General features: G+C 55.0%; 1 protein-coding gene across 12 annotated transcripts in view; it reads right to left on the reverse strand.

Annotated features, from left to right (window-relative positions):
• Nucleotides 1–19631, reverse strand: part of KCNAB2 (potassium voltage-gated channel subfamily A regulatory beta subunit 2) — an 85019-nt gene that overhangs the window by 22264 nt on the left and 43124 nt on the right. For 10 of the 12 annotated variants that reach the window (XM_058719322.1, XM_058719325.1, XM_058719326.1 and 7 more), the window contains 2 exons: nucleotides 3347–3390; nucleotides 2508–2545 (listed from right to left, as the gene is read on the reverse strand). In XM_058719322.1, the coding sequence (XP_058575305.1) occupies nucleotides 2508–2545; nucleotides 3347–3390 (82 nt within the window). Of the gene's footprint in view, nucleotides 1–2507; nucleotides 2546–3346; nucleotides 3391–8622; nucleotides 9259–19631 lie in introns of those variants that run through there. The other 2 variants (XM_058719318.1, XM_058719320.1) reach the window with 2 other exon arrangements.

Here is a 19631-nt window from a genome sequence, read left to right on the forward strand (position 1 = left end):
ATTAAACAAGTTAAAAAAATAAATAAATGTAAAGATTGTAGCTACTATCCTTATTAGATTTTTAATGCCCGGGCCGCTTTGAACGCATGCTCTGAAGAGGAGTTTTTCGCCTGAGCAGCCGTGTCAGGTCACAGGAAGGGCACCAGACTAGAGGTTGGAAACCTGACTCTGACCAGGGCGGCCCCCACACCAGGCCACATGATCAGAGCTTTACTAACACTCTGCCAGGCTCCCCGGGGCCACAGCCCCACAGACATCTGCAGCGAGCTGCTGTGAACCCAGAAGGCCGGGAACGGCAGACCTTTTCTGGGACGGACCAGAGAGTAAAGACTGCAGTCTTTGTGGGCGGTGGGGTTCTGGGAAAGTGGCCATTGCAATATGTAAATGAGTGGGCGTGGCCGCCAGTCAATAAAACTTTATTTATAAACACCTGGTTGTGGAATTCATAGAGATAGTAGAATAGAGGCTCCCCAGGGGCTGGGGGATTATTCCCTCATGGTTCCAGAGTTTTGTTTAGGGCGATGCAAAATTCTGGAAATAGACAGTGGTGATGGTTGCACGGCAAAGGGGATGTACTTAATGCCCCCGAACTGTATGCTTATAAACGGTTAACGTGGTAAATTTTATATTATGCATACTTAACCACAATAAAAATGATGCAAATGGCAAATCTTATGTTTCATATACTTAATTAAAAGAAAAAAAAAAAAGAATCAAAACTGGGCTGGGGGCCAGAGTTGGCCCGAGGGCCATGCTGCTCACTGCCGTTTGCGGAGTCCTGCCGGGGAACACCACTTTGCCACAGAAAATCCACCGGCTCCTTGTTTCTGTATCTCCCCGGCATCACGGCGTCTTGTGTACAAAAGGGAGCTCTAAAAACAGGACCCCGTTTCTGGATTCTTTGGCACGGCAAGCACCTTCCTCTGGACACACCGTGCTCCAGGTGGGGCACCCGTCTGGAATGCGCAGTGGCCCGTGGCCACCCTGGTCTGGGCAGGAAGCCAGCCGGCTAGAGAATAAAACCCGGCCATTCATCTGAACCGCGGCGAGGTGGGCCCCTCATCCTTGACGTATTGATCTTGTTGGACACTAAATGTAGGATTTAATACGAAAATTCTGCTCGCTCCCTCGCTCAATCACTTTCACCTGCCAGGACCTTTTAGAACCCCAAATCTGTCATCTATTGTGTCCGCTGTCCTCCCAGCTTTGTGTCACCTGGAAACGACTTCTGGTATCTTCACACGTGTCACTATATACAGGACGGAGACGCGGCGGAGGCCAGAACCAGCGAGGCCGCCATTGGATCGTTAATCGATACTCAGGGCGCAATGTATCTGTTGGTGAAGATGTCACCTAACTGGATGGTTATGATTTCGCCACTTCTCTGTATCTTTCTCACAAAGACGTCACACGTGGGGGAAAATAAGTCTTTCCCCTCCACGTCAAAAGGGAAACAGGTGAGTCACCCACTACTTCCTTAGGGTGAACCACATGGGCTCCGGGGCTCCGACTTTCTATTCCAAGTGCTCTGAACCAATCTGGTAGCTGGAGGCGAAACAATTCCCTGCACCTTAAAAACCCCTCACTTTACCCTGAGATAGTCCAGAGCCAGAACCCCCAAAGCAAGGGCAAGGGACTTTGAGGACCAGCGACTGCCACAAAACCAAAACGGAACAAAAGCACAAGTTAAATACATTTCGATTTTGACGGAAGCAACGCTTCTCCTTTGAAAATGAACAGAACAATCACAGCTAACACGGTCTCAGATGAACTCACTGATTAATTTTTAAACGTGACCTTTCTGAGAGTACGTAGGGCAGACATGAGGACAGCTTCTTGTGCAGATGTCCAGGACTCTCTAAGCAAATGCCACTGTTCTCATTTCCAGGATATTCACTCACTGGCCCGACGTGCACAGCAGCCCGGGGTGCACCCGCCTCTCCACGGCAGACGCTGCGTGGCAGTGGGAAGCCAGAAGCCCCAGCAAGTACCTTTGATGGCAGCTCCGGGAAACGCAGTTAGGAGCTCGGTAGAATGGGGAGCCACTCAGAGTCCTCAGCTTGCAGTCAAGTTTGCTGAATCCGCATTCGGAATGACCTCCACGGATACTTACTGAAGTTCCAGATCTGCGTGGGTGTTCTCTGTCGGAGCAGCTTAGAAATCCATCGGGCTTTGTAATTTGGAAAGCATGCGCTCCCTGAATTTTCCTGGCTAGTGGTGGAATAGGTGTGCAGGTGAGAAGCCGGAGTTTCTGTGCCTTTAGGGGACTCATGGACGCCCCAAGGCACCCAGCTGCTAAGCACAGGCACAAGATCGTTCGATACTGCCGTGGCTCACCTCACCGTTCCCGCTACCCAAAGGGTCAAGGCACCCTTGAAGAACAGAAAGAGGGAGGCTGCGGTGGCCACTGTGAGCACAGGCCCAGTGGTTCATGTGGTGGACTTTACCACGTGCCCGGCGTAGGCAGCCCTTGCTGGGACCTGGGGGCCGAGGGAGCCCCGTCTTACCTCATCGGTGATCTGGCCTCCGAAGGTCACCCATGTTCCTGGAAGGAGACACACAGGCTCAAGTCAGAGAGCCTCCCCAGGGAGCTTGGACCTCCCCCAGAGTGCTCAGTCCTCAGGCTGCAGGGCCTTGGGGGGGGCGGGCAGCCACAGGCCACCGTGCCCCTCTGCTCTGCGGTGAGCATGTCCTCGGCACGTGTGGACACCTGGCCTTCAGGGCAAGTCTTCCTCTCTTGGGGCCACCAACCTGGGGGACAGGACGTGCCTGGAGCAGGCAGCCGGGTGCAGATCTTTGAGCTGCTCGTTGGGGCTCACGCTGATGTGGCTCCCATTCTGGTCACCAGCCACACGGAGCAGGATGAGGGGTGTCTCCCGGAAAACAGGCTACGTCTGACAGCCACGCCCGCACTCTTGCTGGACGGCATACACGTGTATGTGTGTGGAGGGGTGTGGCGGGAGCATACTGTGTGTTCCATGGAGGTGGAGGGACAGTGTATTCTGGGAGCAGAACTCACATCCGGGCAAAAAATCCACCTGCCCTTTATGAGGACTCTGCCACGTGAGGAACGAAGATGGTCTCCAGACACACCTGGGACCAGCGTGCTTCTCTAATATTCTGGCGCGAGGCAGGGGGCTGTGTGGGCACAGGGCCCTGATAACTTGCCTTGTCTCCCCCCTCTCTCCCCTAGGACACACCCACCTCCTGGTTGCCATGGCAACAGCCTCACCAGCGTCCCCCCCATCCTGGCTCCCTACCCTTACCCCCAGGAGTGGCCCCTTGAGTCCCCCCCAAAGCCCCTGCTCCCTTGGGGGGCACTGGACCAAGGGGGCCCCACACTCACCGAGCCCCAGGCAGGAGACCCGCAGGCCCGACTTGCCCAGGTTCCTGGAAAACAAACTTGGTGTGAGTTCTCAGGAGTGGCACAGGACCTGGCAGCCAGGCGCAGGCCCCCCTATTCCCAGTGCCGTATTCCTTGAGCCCCCCACCCTAGTCAATGCATCTTTTGAGGCTCTGAAGGCCACGGGTCCTTTGGAGAGAGTCCTACTGTAGCTCACCTGCCCCCTGAGGGTCAAGAGCCAACCGTCCACTTCCCGCCCCCCTCCCCCTGCCCCTGCCACACACACACCACAGTTCGGCCATGGCCTGGGCCTTGCTGGTGCCCATGGTGGGGCCTGGAGAGCGCCCCAGAGAGAGGCTGGCAGAGTGGACAGTGTCTTGTTTCACGGGCGAAACAAGGCTGATGTAGGTGTGGCAGTGCTCTGCTGAGGACTGGATGCCCATCTGTCCCGGCACAGGCCGGCTGGGGGCCTGCGGGGGCAGCAACTCATCGAGGATCCTCCACGGCTCTGTGGGTCAGGCACCTTCCTTTTCCCAATATTCCCACTTGACCTGAGAGCATGCCGGACCCGCCCAGGAGTGGCGAAGCCAGGAGCCCACCCAGGCGGTCAGCTCCAAGAGCATGCTCCCCACCACGATGGCATGACCCTGTCTGCATTTACGGGGGACACAGGATGCGAGCTGCCCAGATGGGGAAGTTGGCCAGGGCAGGGTCGGAGTCCACTACCCTCAGGGGGACCCCACTGCCGGCATCTCAGTCCTGGGACCGGCCCCCGGGTGCAACACCCGGCCAGGCACCGGGAAGTCAGAGAGTTGTGACAGACCCAGAGGGTGAACCCCAGCCTCCGTCCCAGAGGGCCCCAGCTTTTTCCTGGGGGTACCCCACTTCCAACTTTAGTGGATGCTGTGTCCTCAGTTTCTCCCCCCAAACCTGGCCCCCTCGGGCCCTCCGAAGCTTCGGTTTCCTAGTCCCAAGATCCACAGGTGGTTGTGGGGGGTGGGGAGGGGGTACAATAAACTTGTAAGGGGTTTGAAAACAGTTTCACGTGTCTCCAAATTTAAAGTAGTTCTGGAATACGCAGGCTTCTGTTCAAACTTCCCATTAAAAGCAGCCCGGCTGCCAGCCCACAGTTCCTGCAGGGAGGGCTGGGATTTTCCCTAAATAAAGTACAGAACAGAACAGCAGTTGGTTTCTCTTTCAGGGAGGGGGGCAGAGGGAGCAGAGGCTCTGAAGCCAGAGCTCAAACCCTGGCTATGCGTCTTTGGGTGTGCGATGTAACCTCGTGATGCCTCAGTGTGCCCCTCTGTAGAATGGGCTCACAGGGCCGGCTGAGAGGATGACACGAGATAACACGTGTTCCCTCGGGGCACAGAGTCACAGAACACGGATTCTGCATGTGTCCCACCTCCAAGAGACAGGAGACAGAGCACAGAGGCCTTTTTTCCTCACGTGAGAAGCAATGGACCAGTCAAGAAGTTTTTTTTTTTCCCCTTAGAAATCAGTGAAATAACCTGAGGGTGCCCTCAGCATGTCTCGTATGTTCTGACCCAGAGCCCCTGGCATCTCTGGCTGCTCTCAAGGAAGGCACAATGTGTGAGGTGAGGGACAGTCGCCATATGTAACGTGGTGACCCTTTCATAGTGCACCCACACACGTCAGATCTTTATGTGGTATACCTTAGCCTTACACAGTGTTACCACATTTCCAGAAGCCTGTGGGAAAATACTTGATTTAACTTCAGATCTGCTATGAGAAATTTAAAACAGAGTATGCATGAAATCCAAGGGCTGAGTGGTCAAAAGACGTGACTTGAGAGTTTTCTTACATTCTTTAAACCGTGTGTGAATTGCTGTTGCTTGCTAGGCAGGAAGGTAATTTTTGTTTTGTTGTCTGTAAATAAACTGGAATTAAAAAGTAATTAAAAAAAGAAAGAAAGAAAGAAAGGCAAAGCACATCGCCTATAGACCACGCATCAGGCCGGGCCGATTTAACGGTGCAATTTTCCCCATGCTAGTTAGAAGGGACCCGTGGCGAGAAATCTGGTAACGAGGCAAAAAGGATAGAGGACTCTGATCAGTGGTTCTTAACTGTTGGGAGGTCACAGGCCCCTTTGAGAAGCCGATAAAGGCTACAGACCCCTTCCCTGGAAATGTGCAAGGACACAAAAACCCGCAGAACCCCGTTAGCAATGCCCGGCGGGCAGCGGGGGGGGGGGGGCGGGGGAGGGGGGGAGCGGTTCACAGGGCCCCGGGCACCTGCTCTCAATAAATCCAGGTGCTGGAAGGGGGGCTGAGCTCCCGACTCTGCAAAACCGGCTCCCACCTGTGACCGTGGGAAGCAATTTCCTGGCCAGGCTCTGAGGAAGGCTAAGCGTTAGGTACATCCTCTCGGAGTTCCCTTTTACCAGCATGGAACCAAATGCCTGAACGTGCTGCGTGTTCGGGGAGACGAGCGGCGTTAGCAACAGGCAGATGAGGGTACAGAACGCCTGGCTGTGTCCACCTGGGTCTGTGGCTGAAACTCGCCCACCAGAAGGGGCTCCTCGCCTCCGACCCAGGCTCTCCAGCTGCTTTTCCACCCGCTGCCCACAGGAATAATCGAATGAAACTAGGACACCGCGTGATGCTGCAATTCTCCCGCTCAAGTTGTCTCGCTGATAAAATGATGGTATTAGTTCTGCCATCGCTGCCAGGCCTCGGGAGAAGGGATGAGAAGGGACAGGGTACCTCCAGGCGAAAAGCTTTACAAACATGACTGCTCCGCGACGGTGGGGGGGAGCCCCAGACATCTCAGCCTCAGCTGGACCGGGGCTGGGGACCAGGCCACTTTCTGATCAGCTGTCATACGGAGGAGGGAGGCTGTGTGTGATTACCTGTTCACAGGTCTGCCACGCTCACAGACTCCAGGCTCCCTAAGAACAGGCCTGGGTTTCTGGGCCTTCGTCCTTAGACTGCAGCTGACATTCGCAGGGTCTCAGGGCTGCTTGTTGGGAAACTGGGGGGTGGGAAGCCCAGGCCCTGAGGCCAGGCCCCGCCGCTTACGGGGCTTGGCATCACGCCTCTCCCACCACGGAGCCCCTCTTGGGCCCTCTGGCAAGAATGTGGCTGGCGCTCTGGCCACCCACCTTTTGTTCCCTCAGCACCAAAGGGTGTGGCTGGAGGCCTCCCCCACCTCTGGCCAGCTTCCTAAGGTGATCGGAGTTGGGGGCAAATAACCAGGCCCCCTGCAGCCCTCATCTGGACCCAAGCCGTGGTGCTGGGACAGTCACTATGCAGCAACCCCAGGAGGGGCAGGTATCTACCTGTAAGGCAGGTGCCCTGTGCTCACCAAGGGTAGGTACCCAATGGTTTGGACTCTGGCTCCCACTTCAGCTTCTAGGCAACTACGTTTCCTTTAGAGGTAGAACCCGCCTTCCTCCCCCCACACTGTAGTCCAGAAAAGCTCACCAGGCCACATGTAAGGATGGATGGCGGGGGGGGGGGGGGGGTCCCATAATTAGGCAGTGCTGGGGCTGGGATCTGAACCCAGCCTCTTGGACTGCAAACCCCCTTAGCATCCATCTCGCCCTCCCTGCCTCCAGCATGTGTCATACCTGAACACACAAATGCACATACACACGCATGTGCAAATATATGCATACATGTGCCCACGTGTGTACTCATACAGATATGCACACACACATACCTATGCACACGCGGTAATCCTGAGCAACCAGGCTCTTTGAGATTTACTCCTTAATCGACCACAGGATCTTAGGAGGGAAATCATGTGAATAGCCATATTTTCCATTTACACAGCACTTTACATTTTAAGAAATGATCTCACTCATATTAACTCCTTTAATGATCCTGGGACTGACTTAAAAGTATCAGCCGATAACAGGTACCTAGCTTGAAACATATAGCCTGTTTACTCTTAGCTTTTGATCCCAACTTAACAAAAAGAGATAAGCCGGCAGGGCTCCAAGACTGGAGAATTCCAATCTGGATTGTCCTCCTCAAGCTTAGAGGCTGGGAACACAAGCCTTTTTACACCAAAGGCTCATAAAAGAATATCAAACACCCCCAAGGACCCAGGGAAGGAAGGGATACAGGCAGAGGCGCAAAAGAAATCAGAGTTACTCCAAAATTCATCTCCAGGAGGCAGGGAACTCCACACGGTTCTTTCACGCGAGGTCTGACTTCAGGCATCGGTTTTGGGGCAGGTTCAAGCTAAACATCTCAGGTGTTAGGAGTGAATCTCTCATTACTTTTCAAGTTGTCAGCACCACCAGCTAGACACCCAGACACTCTCCTCAAATACAACTAGAATCTTCTGTGGCTCTTTTTGAGCCTACGTGACTCTTGGGGTCCAGCCGCAGCAGATTGTTTGCTGTAACATCATCTCCCAGGAACATCATTCTAGAAAGGCCTAAGGGTGGACATACAGAAACACTCATAGTAAGAAAGGCCAGACTGCCAAGCAAGGTGCCCTCCGACCTTGGCCCCAGGGGTCCTTGGTACAAAGCAGGGACTCTCCTCTTCCACCTGGGTGCATGTGCCCAGCATCTGAGCAAGGCCCAGGGTGGGACAAGGGGTGACATCCAAGGAGGGGGAGGAAGGTCCCTGCCCCTGACGCTCATGCTCTGCACCCTTTCCACGTACCGGCAGACTGAGCCCAGGCAGATGTACACAGTGCAGTCTGGGCTAAGCCACCAGCAGGAGGGTCCAGATGCCGCTCTGTGCCCTGCCGAGTGGTGGTCCTGCCTGTGGAGGACCCCGGCCTGGGGTCTGGAAGATGAATTTCATCACATGGTTCACTCAATGGTCCCTGAATATCAAACCAACGCTTGTCATGAGGGCCTAACTGCAAAGACCACCTAGGGGAGGGCATGGAGGGCAGGAGGCCCTCTGGCCGGTGTTGGCGGTGGTCCCCAGGAAGAGAAAGCATCCCTGAGTCTTGGAAACCATCACATGGATGGTTTGGCTACTGTTACCACCACCCACTGCCCCCACCCCCCAACAAAGGAAACAAACGGGCAGAAGGAAGAGAAACCATCATACATCTTAGCCCTGTGGTGGTGAAGAAAGAAATTTGGGGCTGAACGTGAGCCAAGCCTCAATGTTGTTTCTCACCCAGTCCACCCAGTGCTAGGAGCTCTTCCCCCCGCCCCCCTCCGCCACCTCTCAGCACGCAGAGTGTCCAAATCTGACAATGGATTGCAGATTTCCCCGGCTCTCCCTGATGGGGGTGGTGGGGGAGGCAGCCTCGACCCTGAGAAGCCACCCCGGAGCCCGTACCTATATTTCATCCCTGGCTGCTTCACGCTGGCGTCACCGGCACACGGGAGGCTCTGCATTGACAGGTGTCCCAGGCTCCGGGCCACCATGGCCACGGCGCGGAAGCGGCCACGGGAGCCCAGGCTGGGGCTGCTGGCAGCTGGCCGGCCCAGCCGCTCCTCGGGGCCCCGGCCCTTGAGGCTGTGCTCCGAGCACACAAAAGACACCTGCATGCCAAGGCTGGGGCCCAGCTCCTGGCTGCGTCCCCCTCCTTCTGGGCTCTGAAGTCAACTGCCCCTAGAAGTCCTCCTGTTCCCAGGACAAGGCTTTATCCCAGAAAGCCAGGAAGCTGCGAGGCGCTCCTTCCGGAAGCGAGGATTTCCCAAGGCAGCGAGAGAAAAATCCTGTGCAGTGTCCGAGAGAAGGGAATCGAATGTCCAGAAGCATGCGAGGAAAGACCTTATCGGAGGGAACTCGGAAATCCAGGTGGGGGCGGTGCCATTTTTTCTCCGCTCACAGCCTTCTCGGCTCTACTGGTCCTTCCCCTGCACTCACCCTGGTCTGGCTCTGGCTGCCAGAGTCCCCAGGCCGGCGGTGTCCGGCAGGGCTGGGCTGCAGGTTACTCCCGACCTCCGCGTGACATCGCCCTCCTCCAGGGGAGAGGGGAGAAGGGAGGGCGCCTCCCGTCAGGGTGGTGGCCTGGGGGCTGCCGGGGGCGAGGGGGGGGCGTTCAGGGGAGCAGCTGTTTCTCCAGGCTTCCCAGAGTCCAACTCCTGGCTCTGCACACCACGGGCCATCGGGCGCCCCCGCCAAGTAAATTAGGTGACCGGTGGGAAGCGCAGGAGGCATCTAGCGATTCATTATTAATGACGCGGATGCTCCGCCGCCCGCCCTGGCCGATCCCCGGGAGGCTGGCCCTGGCTGCTCCAGGCTGACAGCCACTGGGCTGGGACGGGGACAGGCAGCCAGCCGTGCCCCCCCCCCCCCCCAAGCTGCCTCTGGTTCTTGCCCCACAAAGTGGGGCTTCCACCAGCACGAGGAGAAGGAGAATCACCCGACATGTGGAGAAAAGACCTCTCCGTCTAGACGACCCGAGGAGAGAAGCCTGGGGGTCGTGGGGCCAGAGACCTGAGAAGTTCTGGCACTCCACAGTTCTTAGCTCACAGCAGACACTCAGTAAATGCTTCTGGAATGTATGAGTGAATGCATGAGTGAATGAGGACACCCGTCCCCATGACCCCAGCCTTCTTTCCCACACTCATGGGTTCAGGATGGACTTGGGAGCAAGGCTCTCCTCCTGGAACAAAGCTCATGGGGTTTCCTGAAACCCAAGGAGATTTCCTCCCCCCCCATGGCAGGAGGGACTGGCTTTGCCCTCTGACCCCAAACATGCCACCTTCACCCTGTGAGGTGAGCCCTGGCCAAAGCTACCTTTTGGGGTCTTTCTTGCCATGCAGGAAGGGGCAGAGAAAGAGCTAGATGGGAGACAGGTGATCGGGGTCTAGTTCAGGCTCTGCTGTTAATTTGCTGTGTGATCGCAGGCAAGGGGCCTGCCCTCTCTGGGCCTCCACTGACAAAAGGAGAGACGTGGCCTGAGAAGCCTCTCTGTCTCTCCCGGCTTGGACCCACAGGGCCCTTCCCAACCAGCTGACTGTCCAAAGATGAATCCACCTAAAGATGTTCACGATGGATGGTGTCTGAACTCGCTCTCAGCCCCGGCCCTGCCTTTTTGACACAGAGGTTAAGAATAAAACCTTGCTCCTGTCTGGCCTCCCTGCTCCTGAGCTGGGCATCCTCGGGCAAGAGACCTCGTCCCCGGGCCTCAGTGTTCTCAGTGTCCAATGCAGAACACAGAGCACGGTCAGATCACAAATGGCATGTACTCCCAGGATCCTCAGCAGGAAGGAAGGGCTTTTTGTACATTTTTTAAAAATTTATTTTATTTTTTATTTGACAGAGAGAGAGAGAGAGAGAGAGAGAGCATGAATGGGGGAGAGGGGCAGGGGCAGACAGAGAGAGAGAATCTCGAGCAGACTTCACACTCAGCAGAGTGCCTGATGTCGGGCTTGACCCCAAGACCCTGGGATCATGACCTGAGCCGAAATCAAGAGTCAGACCCTCAACCGACTGAGCCACCTGAGCGCCCCGAAGGAGGGGCTTTTTGGAGGTGGCAGTTGGTACGGGCCCGTGTGCAAGACTCTACCTCCACCTCTGCCCTGGTCACTGTACCCCTTTTGACCCCCTCAGGGCCACAGGCCTGACGCAGCAGCAGGAGACACACCCTGAGGGTGATACCTGGACCAGGGATGGAGCTGGGGCCTTCGCCAAGGCAGCCCTGGCAGGTCACAGACACCACTTACACAGGCCAGCAGGGGGCCCTCAGGACCCAGAGGCCCAGCTCTGCCTTAGTCTCTTACCTGCCCACATAAGCCACAGGTCTGCTTGGCCCTCCCTGAGCCTCTCGAGTGGGCAGGGCCTGAGAAGATCAAAGGGCAACCTATAGTGCTGAGCCCCTCCACGAGCCGGGCCCTGGCCTTCAGGGAGCCCGCAGGCCTGCCAAAGAGGCTGCAGGGGCAAAGCCTGCCTCTGCTCCTCCCGGGAGGGGAGCTTGTTACAAATACAGATGCCTGGGTCCTCCCCTGATCTACTGAATCAGCAGCTTTGGGGCTGGGCTTGGGAAGCTGTGTTTCATCAAGAGCTTCTGGTTGTGCTGTGTACCTGGTCTAGGGGATGTGGAAACCCTCTACTCCTTTCTTCCTTATATATTTCATCTCTCTGCGCTCCGGCAAACTATCAGATCTGGCATCTTACCATTCCTCAGAGGTGCCTCAGATGGTGTGCTTTAGGCAGCACCAAGTTAAGTGAGAATCACAATGACTTAGTCACCACAGTGGGTAAAATATCATCTGCTCCACCATGCAACTCAGCAATTCCACTCCTAGGTATGTGCTCAGAGAACCGAAAACATATGCCCACACAAACACTTGAACACAAATGTCCACAGCAGCATTATTCATCATTGCCCCAAAGTGGAAATAACCAACATGTTCATCCACTGACGAACTGATAAACACAATATGGTCTGCCTGCCAATACAACAGAATGTTACTCAGCCATACAAAGGAATAAAGCACCGGTATATGCTACAACATGGATGAACCTTGAAAACATTATGCTGAGTGAGATAAGCCAGTCACAAAGGCCACATAGTATATGATTCCATTTATATGAAATGTTCAGAATAGGCAAATTCACAGCTATCATAGAAATCTGAGACATAGCTTTCTGTCTCAGAAAGTAGCTTAGTGGTTGCCAGGAGCTGGGGGGCAGGAATTGGGAATTGGGGAGTGATAGTTAATGTGGGTATAGTGTTTCTTTTTGGGGTGCTTAAGATGTTCTAAAGTTGATTGTGGTGAGTTTTCCACAACTCTAGGAATATACTAAAATCACTGAACTGTATACTTTATTGTTATTTTTAAAAAGTTTACTTATTTTGAGAGAGAGAGAGAGAGAGACTGAAGGGGAGGGCAGAGAGAGGGGGAGAGAGAATCGAAGCAGGCTCCACATGGTCAGTGCAGAGCCTGATTTGGGGCTCAAACTCACAAACCGTGAGATCATGACCTAAGCTGAAACCAAGAGTCAGATGCTTAACCGACTGAGCCACCCAGACGCCCCCTGAACTGTATACTTTAAACATATGTATGGTATATGAATTATATCCCCATAAAGCTGTTGCCCCCCAAAATGCCACCTGCCTCAAAAGTCTCTGGGCCTCAGTCTCACTCTTGCTCCCGTGAGAGCATCCTTCCTGTTTGTCTGCCTTTGAAGTCCTCCTCGCCCTCTGATATCACCTCAGAGAAGCCAGCTCCCTAAGCACATGTAACCCTTTCCTTCTCCAAGTGCCAACGACGCTCTTCCCAGCGACACATCAGGGGGCTGGGAACCACTTGCCGGTTCCTCTCTGCAAGACGCACTCCTTCCAGACGTCAGCAGGACTCCTGAGCAGGGCCTTGTGATAGAGTCCCAGCCCTCACTCCATCCCGTTGTAGTGTGTCATAGAAACGATGAATATTTGACCTCAGCACTCCCTTGGGGAAACCCAGGGCAAACAGGTGCTGTCCTCAGCAGAGAACTGCCAGGCAGAGCAGGTAGGTTTTTAAAGGCTGGCCAGAATCTGTAACTTTCCACTTGCCCCAAACAGGGGTCACGACTTGCAATACTCCTAGGAGGTCGCAAGAATTAGGCAAGAGGGGAGAAGCTGGAAGCTTAAACCCTTGACCAGAATTTGCCATGGTTAAATGTCAGCCCCAAAGGGCTGCTCCTTTCGAACGTGTTTAGGTCAAGAGGGTGAATTCCAGACCTGCGTTGCTCGACTTGAAATGGGCTTTGAGCAGAAGCGTCAGTGTGGCTGGTGGATTTGGATACAGAACCGTTTCTGTGGTGCTTTTTCTGCCCCTGTGGTACCTGCTGTTCTGAAAACAAGGCAGCTAGCTCCTGCTGTGATTAGAGGCAGGGCCACCCCAACTCAAAGCTCTCCTCTTCATCCACAGAATGCCACTATAGAGAGCTTCTGAGAATAGAAGCTTCTGGCTCAGCCACCTGGGATCCACCCTGTGCCCCACCTGCCCCGGGAGCTCATGGAGAGACAGGAAAGCTGGGGCCCAGGCAGGCTGTTCCTCCAAAATGGTGACAGCCTCTCAGTGGGGAGGTGATGGGCACTCTCCCCATGCAGAGTGAGGCCCACGGAGGCCTCGAGGTCTGGAGCAAAAGTTTTAAAGATGGCTTTTAAAAGCCCAGACGGCTGGGGCGCCTGGGTGGCTCAGCCGGTTAAGCATCTGACTTCGGTTCAGGTCATGATCTCCCAGTTTATGGGTTCGAGCCCCGTGTTGGACTCTGTGCTGACAGCCTGGAGCCTGCTTCAGATTCTGTGTCTCCCTCTCTCTCTGCCCCTCTCCTGCTCCTGCTCTGTCTCTGTCTCAAAAAGAAATAAACATTGAAAAAATAAAAATAAATAAAATAAAAGCGCAGACTGCAATAGTCACTCAAGAGTGAGGACGAGCGGCTGCGTCCTGTAGAGGCCCGGGTGCCTCCCCTGTACCTGCGAGGCTGCCCGGACCGTGCCGAACGGAGGGTGTTTTGCACCCAAAGGTGACTTCTTGACCAAGGAGGTGGGGGGGATGCTGACGAGTTGGGGGCTGCTCCAGTGGGGCAGTGGGATGGGAGGTCCTTGGCCCCTGAAGTTTCAACGTTTTTTTTTTTTTTTTTTTTTTTTTTTTTTATTTATTTTTGGGACAGAGAGAGACAGAGCATGAACGGGGGAGGGTCAGAGAGAGAGGGAGACACAGAATCCGAAACAGGCTCCAGGCTCCGAGCCATCAGCCCAGAGCCTGACGCGGGGCTCGAACTCACGGACCGCGAGATCGTGACCTGGCTGAAGTCGGACGCTTAACCGACTGCGCCACCCAGGCGCCCCGGCCCCTGAAGTTTCTAAGAGCAAAAGGTGGCAGACTGGTGACCTTCCTGGAGGAGGTGTCGTCTGGCAGGTAAGAGCCGAAGACCCCTCGGGGGCTTCCTTCAGGACCTCATACCCCAGTCACCAGAAGGGGAAAAGGGCTAAGTGGCTTCCAATCAGCTCCTTTTGCTTCTTAGTTGATGCGTGTACAAAGTGGTTGTGCAAGCCCTGAGTAAGTGTTTCTGGTACGTTTCCTGCCTCATCGCCAGGAGCACCTCCGAGGCACCAACAATGGCCACCGCACTATCAATGAAACGGTGCTCACTGAGCCGTCCTGCCAAGCCCTTTTTGTGTAGCTGAACTCCCACCGCACCCTGCCACACCTGGGGAAACTGAGGCACAGAGGGGTCAAGCAAGGAAGGCAGACGCTGGCTCCGCCCTCATTCACAGGGGTGGCAGGGTGGGAGGTGAGCAGGGTGAGCAGGGCCCCTCCCATGGAGCGGCTCCCGCTCTCAGAGCCCTGGATTAAAGGGTGAGGGCTGGGGGGCAGTCCCGGGGGGCTGCCTGGTGCTGTCTGTGGATTGGATCGGGCTGTGCTGACCCTGCCTTTCTAGGTGGACAATACAGAACCAAGCATCCTGGTCCCCATCCTTGTCCAACGAGAGGGGTGGATCCCCTCAGACCTCTGGGTGGAGGCCTGGGGGTCTGGACTGCTAACAGCTAGGCCCCTGATTCCCGAGGCCAGGTGGGCTGTGCTGTCAGCTGGTTACAGCACAATCCACTGGCGGAGGTATTAGGCCCGCCGCGGCCCTTCCTATTCCGTGGCAGGGGTGGTGGCTGCTATGCCGACCCCGTGGCCCGGTCGGCCCTCCACAGAGACCCACAAGTCACCCACGCCAGCCATCCTCCCAGCTCCTGGTCGTGCCGGAGCGGCTCTTCCCTAAGACCGGCTGGTCTCGCCTCCTCCCTCCTCTTTCCCTTCCCTCCCTTCCGCATCTGCTCCTTGTCCGCACAGGACAGGGGAGCCACATCCCCAGGCCCAGAGTTTCTCTCCCACCCGCAGCCAAGCCTGGAGCTCTCAGTGGTGTTACTGCCTAATGCAGTCCTCCAGACGATTCCGTGAGGAATGCCTGTGGTCTCCACTCTCTAGACTGGGAACTGAGACACAGAGAGGCCAGGTGACTCATCCAAGGTCACAAAGGTACCTGCGGGGAGCCCGGATTCCTCCCGGGACACTCCCCGGGGCCTCAGTAGGCTCAAGGAGTTGACTTAGCCCTTGGGACCTGTTGTGGGTGGGAATGCACCCCCAAAACATGCTGAGATCCTGACTCCTGTATCTGTGGCCTTATTTGGAAGTAGGGTCTTTGTAGAAGTAGTCAGGTGAAGGTGAGGTTGTCCCGGATGGACAGATACACACAGACGGGCAATAGCCACTTGAAGATGGAGGCAGAGACCGGAGCGTCTGTGAGCCAAGGGACACCGGGGACACTGGCAGCCACCAGAAGCTGGACGAGGCAGGAAGGGGTCGTCTCCTGGGGCCCTCAGAGGGCACGGGGTCCTGCCCACACCTGGATTTCAGACTTTTGGCCTCTAGAGCTGTGACACAATGTTGTTTTAGGCCACCATTTGTGGTATTTCATTGTGGCAGATGCAGGAACGCAGTATAGGACATTTTTCAAGGTGGACTTGTCCCCCACTTAGCTTCTGAGATTGGTCCACACGTCATCCCTCTCTGGCCTCTGCTCTTTTTCTCCTGCCTCTCCTCCCCGCCCCCCCCCCCCGGCCCCCCCCACCGGGTCCTCTGAATCACACCTGTCCTGCCCACCTGCCCTCTGAGGCACACCTGGATTCTCAGCTCTTTCAGGAAGCCCTCTCTGATGGCCCACCTGCAAGGGATCTCCTAGGAATAACTGAGCAGCTACGTAGAATCCGCTCCGGGAACCCGACCACAAATCAAATAGTGCCTGGTGACAAGTGCTGACTCGTGCCAGGAGCCCATGGTCTAGGGGCCGAACGCGCAGGTGTGCCAGGGGCTGATGACCAAGCTTCACTGCCCAGGGCTCCCCCCCCACCCCCCTCCACATCTGGGCTGCAACAGAGACGCAGACCCAGCCTCCAGAACCGTGGTCGAGGAAGCAGCAGGAAGGAGACACATCTTACAGGGGAATATTCTAGAAAGGGGGTTAAGGCCAGCAGCATTCAATACCATCGAGGCTCTGGATGTTCTAGGTGCTGGGAACAGACAAAAGCCCTGCTCTTAGGGAGTGCAGATAAGAGGGACAGCAGGGGGATGTGAGGATGACCACAGGACAGGACAGTGCACTCGAGGACCGCCTGCGAGGATGTTATTAGACGAGGCACTCGGGGAAGTCTCCCAAAGGACCAAGATGTGACTGACGGGAGGGAGCCAGCTGTGAGAAGATCTGGGGGACGAGAATGTGCAAGGGCGCTGAGGATGGACGGAGCTTAGCATCTTCGAGATACAGAAGGAAGGAGCCTCCTGAGCGGGAGGGAGAGGGGTCTAAGCTGAAATCAGAGCAGGCAAGGGACCGCGTGGGTCTGGGGGGATTTGGGGTTCATTCCCGGCGCCACATCTCTGAGGCCACATCTCTGGACCCTCCCGTTGCTACCACCAGGTGGGTGTGGGGAGGGGAGCTTACACATGCACTGTGCGGATTTAAAAATTCGATGCATTTTTTTTTTTTTTTTTTAATCACAAGAGTTGAGGAAAGCTAAAAAGCGGAGGAAGTTAACACGAAGGCTTTTCCCAAGCTGCCGGCTCCGTTCGGCAGATAAAACGCCCGGGCCTGGGGCACAGCTGTCCCCTTGCTTATCTGAAGGCATTATCTTTTTTACATTAATATTTAAGACCGAGTTTAACAGAGTCGCAGCCCTACTGCTGGTGGGGACGTTAACTGTGGAACGGCATTTATCTGGGATCTTTAATAACTGCTGGTGTTAGTCGTGGAGGCCCCTGTTTCCAGATAACTGCAACCCCCCTGGATGCAGCAAGATCAAATCCGCCAGATAAAGAAAGGGCCGCGTGGGTGTGACAGCCTTTGGCCCATCAACTGCTAAAGACACGGTGGTTTTCTGGTCTCCTCTGCAACTTGGGAAGCGAGTTTTCCCTGGGTACTTAGCTCCCTGGTTAGTTCCCCACATTTCAGATGTGGCCCAGATTTTCCGGTGGCTGGGGGGGGGGGGTCAGGCAAATAAGATTTGTCCTTGTCCCCGTACCCACCCATGTTAGTGTCCCGGGGCTCCCATAACGAGCACCACAAACGGGGATTCAAAGAACAGAAATGGATTCTCTCCCAGTTCTGAAGGCCAGACGTCTGAGAGCCAGATGTGGGCAGGGCCGTCTCCCTCCAGAGGCTCCAGGGGACCACGCTCCCGGCCTCTTCCAGCTTCGGTGGCTGCAGGCATTCCCAGGTTCGTGGCCACGGCACTCTACTCTCTGCCTCCACCACCACGTGGCTTCTTCCCTGTGTGTCTTCACATGATATTCTTATAAGGACGCCTGTCATCGGAGTTAGGGCCCACCCTATTCCAGCTGGGCCTTGTCTTTTTTTCTTTTTTTAATGTTTATTTATTTATTTTGAGAGAGAGAGAGTGAGCGAGGGAGAGGCAGAGAGAGAGAGAGGGAGACAGAGAATCCCAAGCAGGCTCCACAGCTGTCAGCACAGCACCCGGCGTGGGTCTTGAACCCACGAACTGTGAGATCATGACCCAAGCTGAAACCAAGAGCCAGACGTTTAACCGACTGAGCCACCCAGGTCCCCCCAGTAGGGCCTCATCTTAACTGATCTCATCGGCAATGGCCCTATTGGCAAACAAGGTCACATTCTGAGGTTCAGGGTGGACATGAAATTTTGGGGACGTGATGCACTCCATTGCAACCGCCATCATAAACTGTATCCACAGTGGAGGGGGCTGGGGTCTTCCCAGGGGAGGAGGCTGAGCTCCAGCCGCCCCACCTCACCCTACTGCCCTCTACCTTCCTTGCTCTGGCCCAGCCACCCGGGCCTTCTCTTTGCTCCTCAGATGTCCCCCTGTGTCCTTGGCCTGGAAGGTTCTACCCCACATCTTCAAATGTCTCCCTTTCAGATGGTTAAGGTCTGGGCTGTGCCTGGCCTCTCTCACGCCCTTGGGTGGTGGCTTGCTTTTTTCTCTGCTTCCCCACATGAGGACTCACTGTGAGGGAGGGGACCCTGTCCATCTTGTTTGTGTGGCTTCTGGCCGGTTGCCTGGAGCTAACAGACACTTAACAAACATCTCCTGAATTAAGGACAAATATTAACGGCCAGTGCCCCTCCCTGCCCCCCATTTCTCAGTCTTGAGAAATTTCCATTAGAATTAGGACTTACTGGGGCCAAAGTAGCTGACGCTTTGTCCCTCCCACACAGCTGGATTCAGAATACAAAACCTTATGAATTCTGCCATCTAATGGACTCCGAGAAGAAGTGTTTTGTTTCTTTAAATGGCAACCACGCGTTCAAACAATGAACCGAAGGTCCAGACACACTGTCCACAGGACAAAATGTTAAGCAACAGGTCTCTACTCTCCTCCCCACAGAACAGCCAGAAAAACCTTGGGAGGCCTGTGTTAGATGGAAGCCAAGGGTCTAGGGCTGCCAGATCAACCACGGGACACCCAGTTCAGTCTGAACTTAAGATAAACAACGTTTTAGCATAAGTATGACCCAGATATTGTGTGGGATATACTTATACTAAAAAAAGGAAACGTTTATTTGAAATTCAAATTTAACAAAGGAACAAAGCTGCATATACGTAAGGTATGAACGCAAACACCAGCTCTGGGGTTCTTTGGCCGTTTCTCCGAGGCTTTCACAGGAGAAAGTGGGCCGGCCGCCGGAGCTCTGCCCCAGATGCTGAATTCAAAGATGAGCCAGCTAAAGGGAACGTCCTTCTGAAGTTCCAAGGAGAGTGAGCCTGACATGCCTATCACCCGGAGAACACAAGGGACATGAAGCCACAGCCTTTGCCCTGGACGCAAGCATAGGTGCTAATTCAGAGGCTGCCTGTTGAAAGCCGCTTCCCATGAGGACAGCCTAGCTTAAGGTCAGATGGGGGGCGGGGCAGCACATCTTTGCCCCCAGGACCCAGCCTGGGATTCTGATACCAGGATGAATTTGTTGTTAGAGATGACCAGAGACGTTCTCGTTAATTCATGTCTAGCCAACCCCTCATGATTAATTTGTCCCAGTGGTGCCTCAAGAAAAATGAAACGATGCATCTAACCCCTGCTGCAAAGCGTTTTCAGGAAACCACGTTCTCCCACAGAGGATAAATCAAACCGGTAACAGCGCTTATCTTTCAGGGCAGGAGTACCCTTTGGAGAAAAGACTTTCGTTTTCTTCTTCGTACATTTCGGTATGGGTGGACTTGAAAAAATTTTTTGGGGGGATTATTTATTTTTGAGAGAGAGGGAGAATGAGGGAGGGGCAGAGAGAGAGAGGGAGACACAGAATCCGAAGCCGGCTCCAGGCTCTGAGCTGTCAGCACAGAGCCTGACGCGGGGCTCGACCCCACGAACCACGATCGTGACCTGAGCCGA

This window comes from Neofelis nebulosa, chromosome 2, assembly GCF_028018385.1.
Source record: "Neofelis nebulosa isolate mNeoNeb1 chromosome 2, mNeoNeb1.pri, whole genome shotgun sequence".
Taxonomy (NCBI): domain Eukaryota; kingdom Metazoa; phylum Chordata; class Mammalia; order Carnivora; family Felidae; genus Neofelis; species Neofelis nebulosa.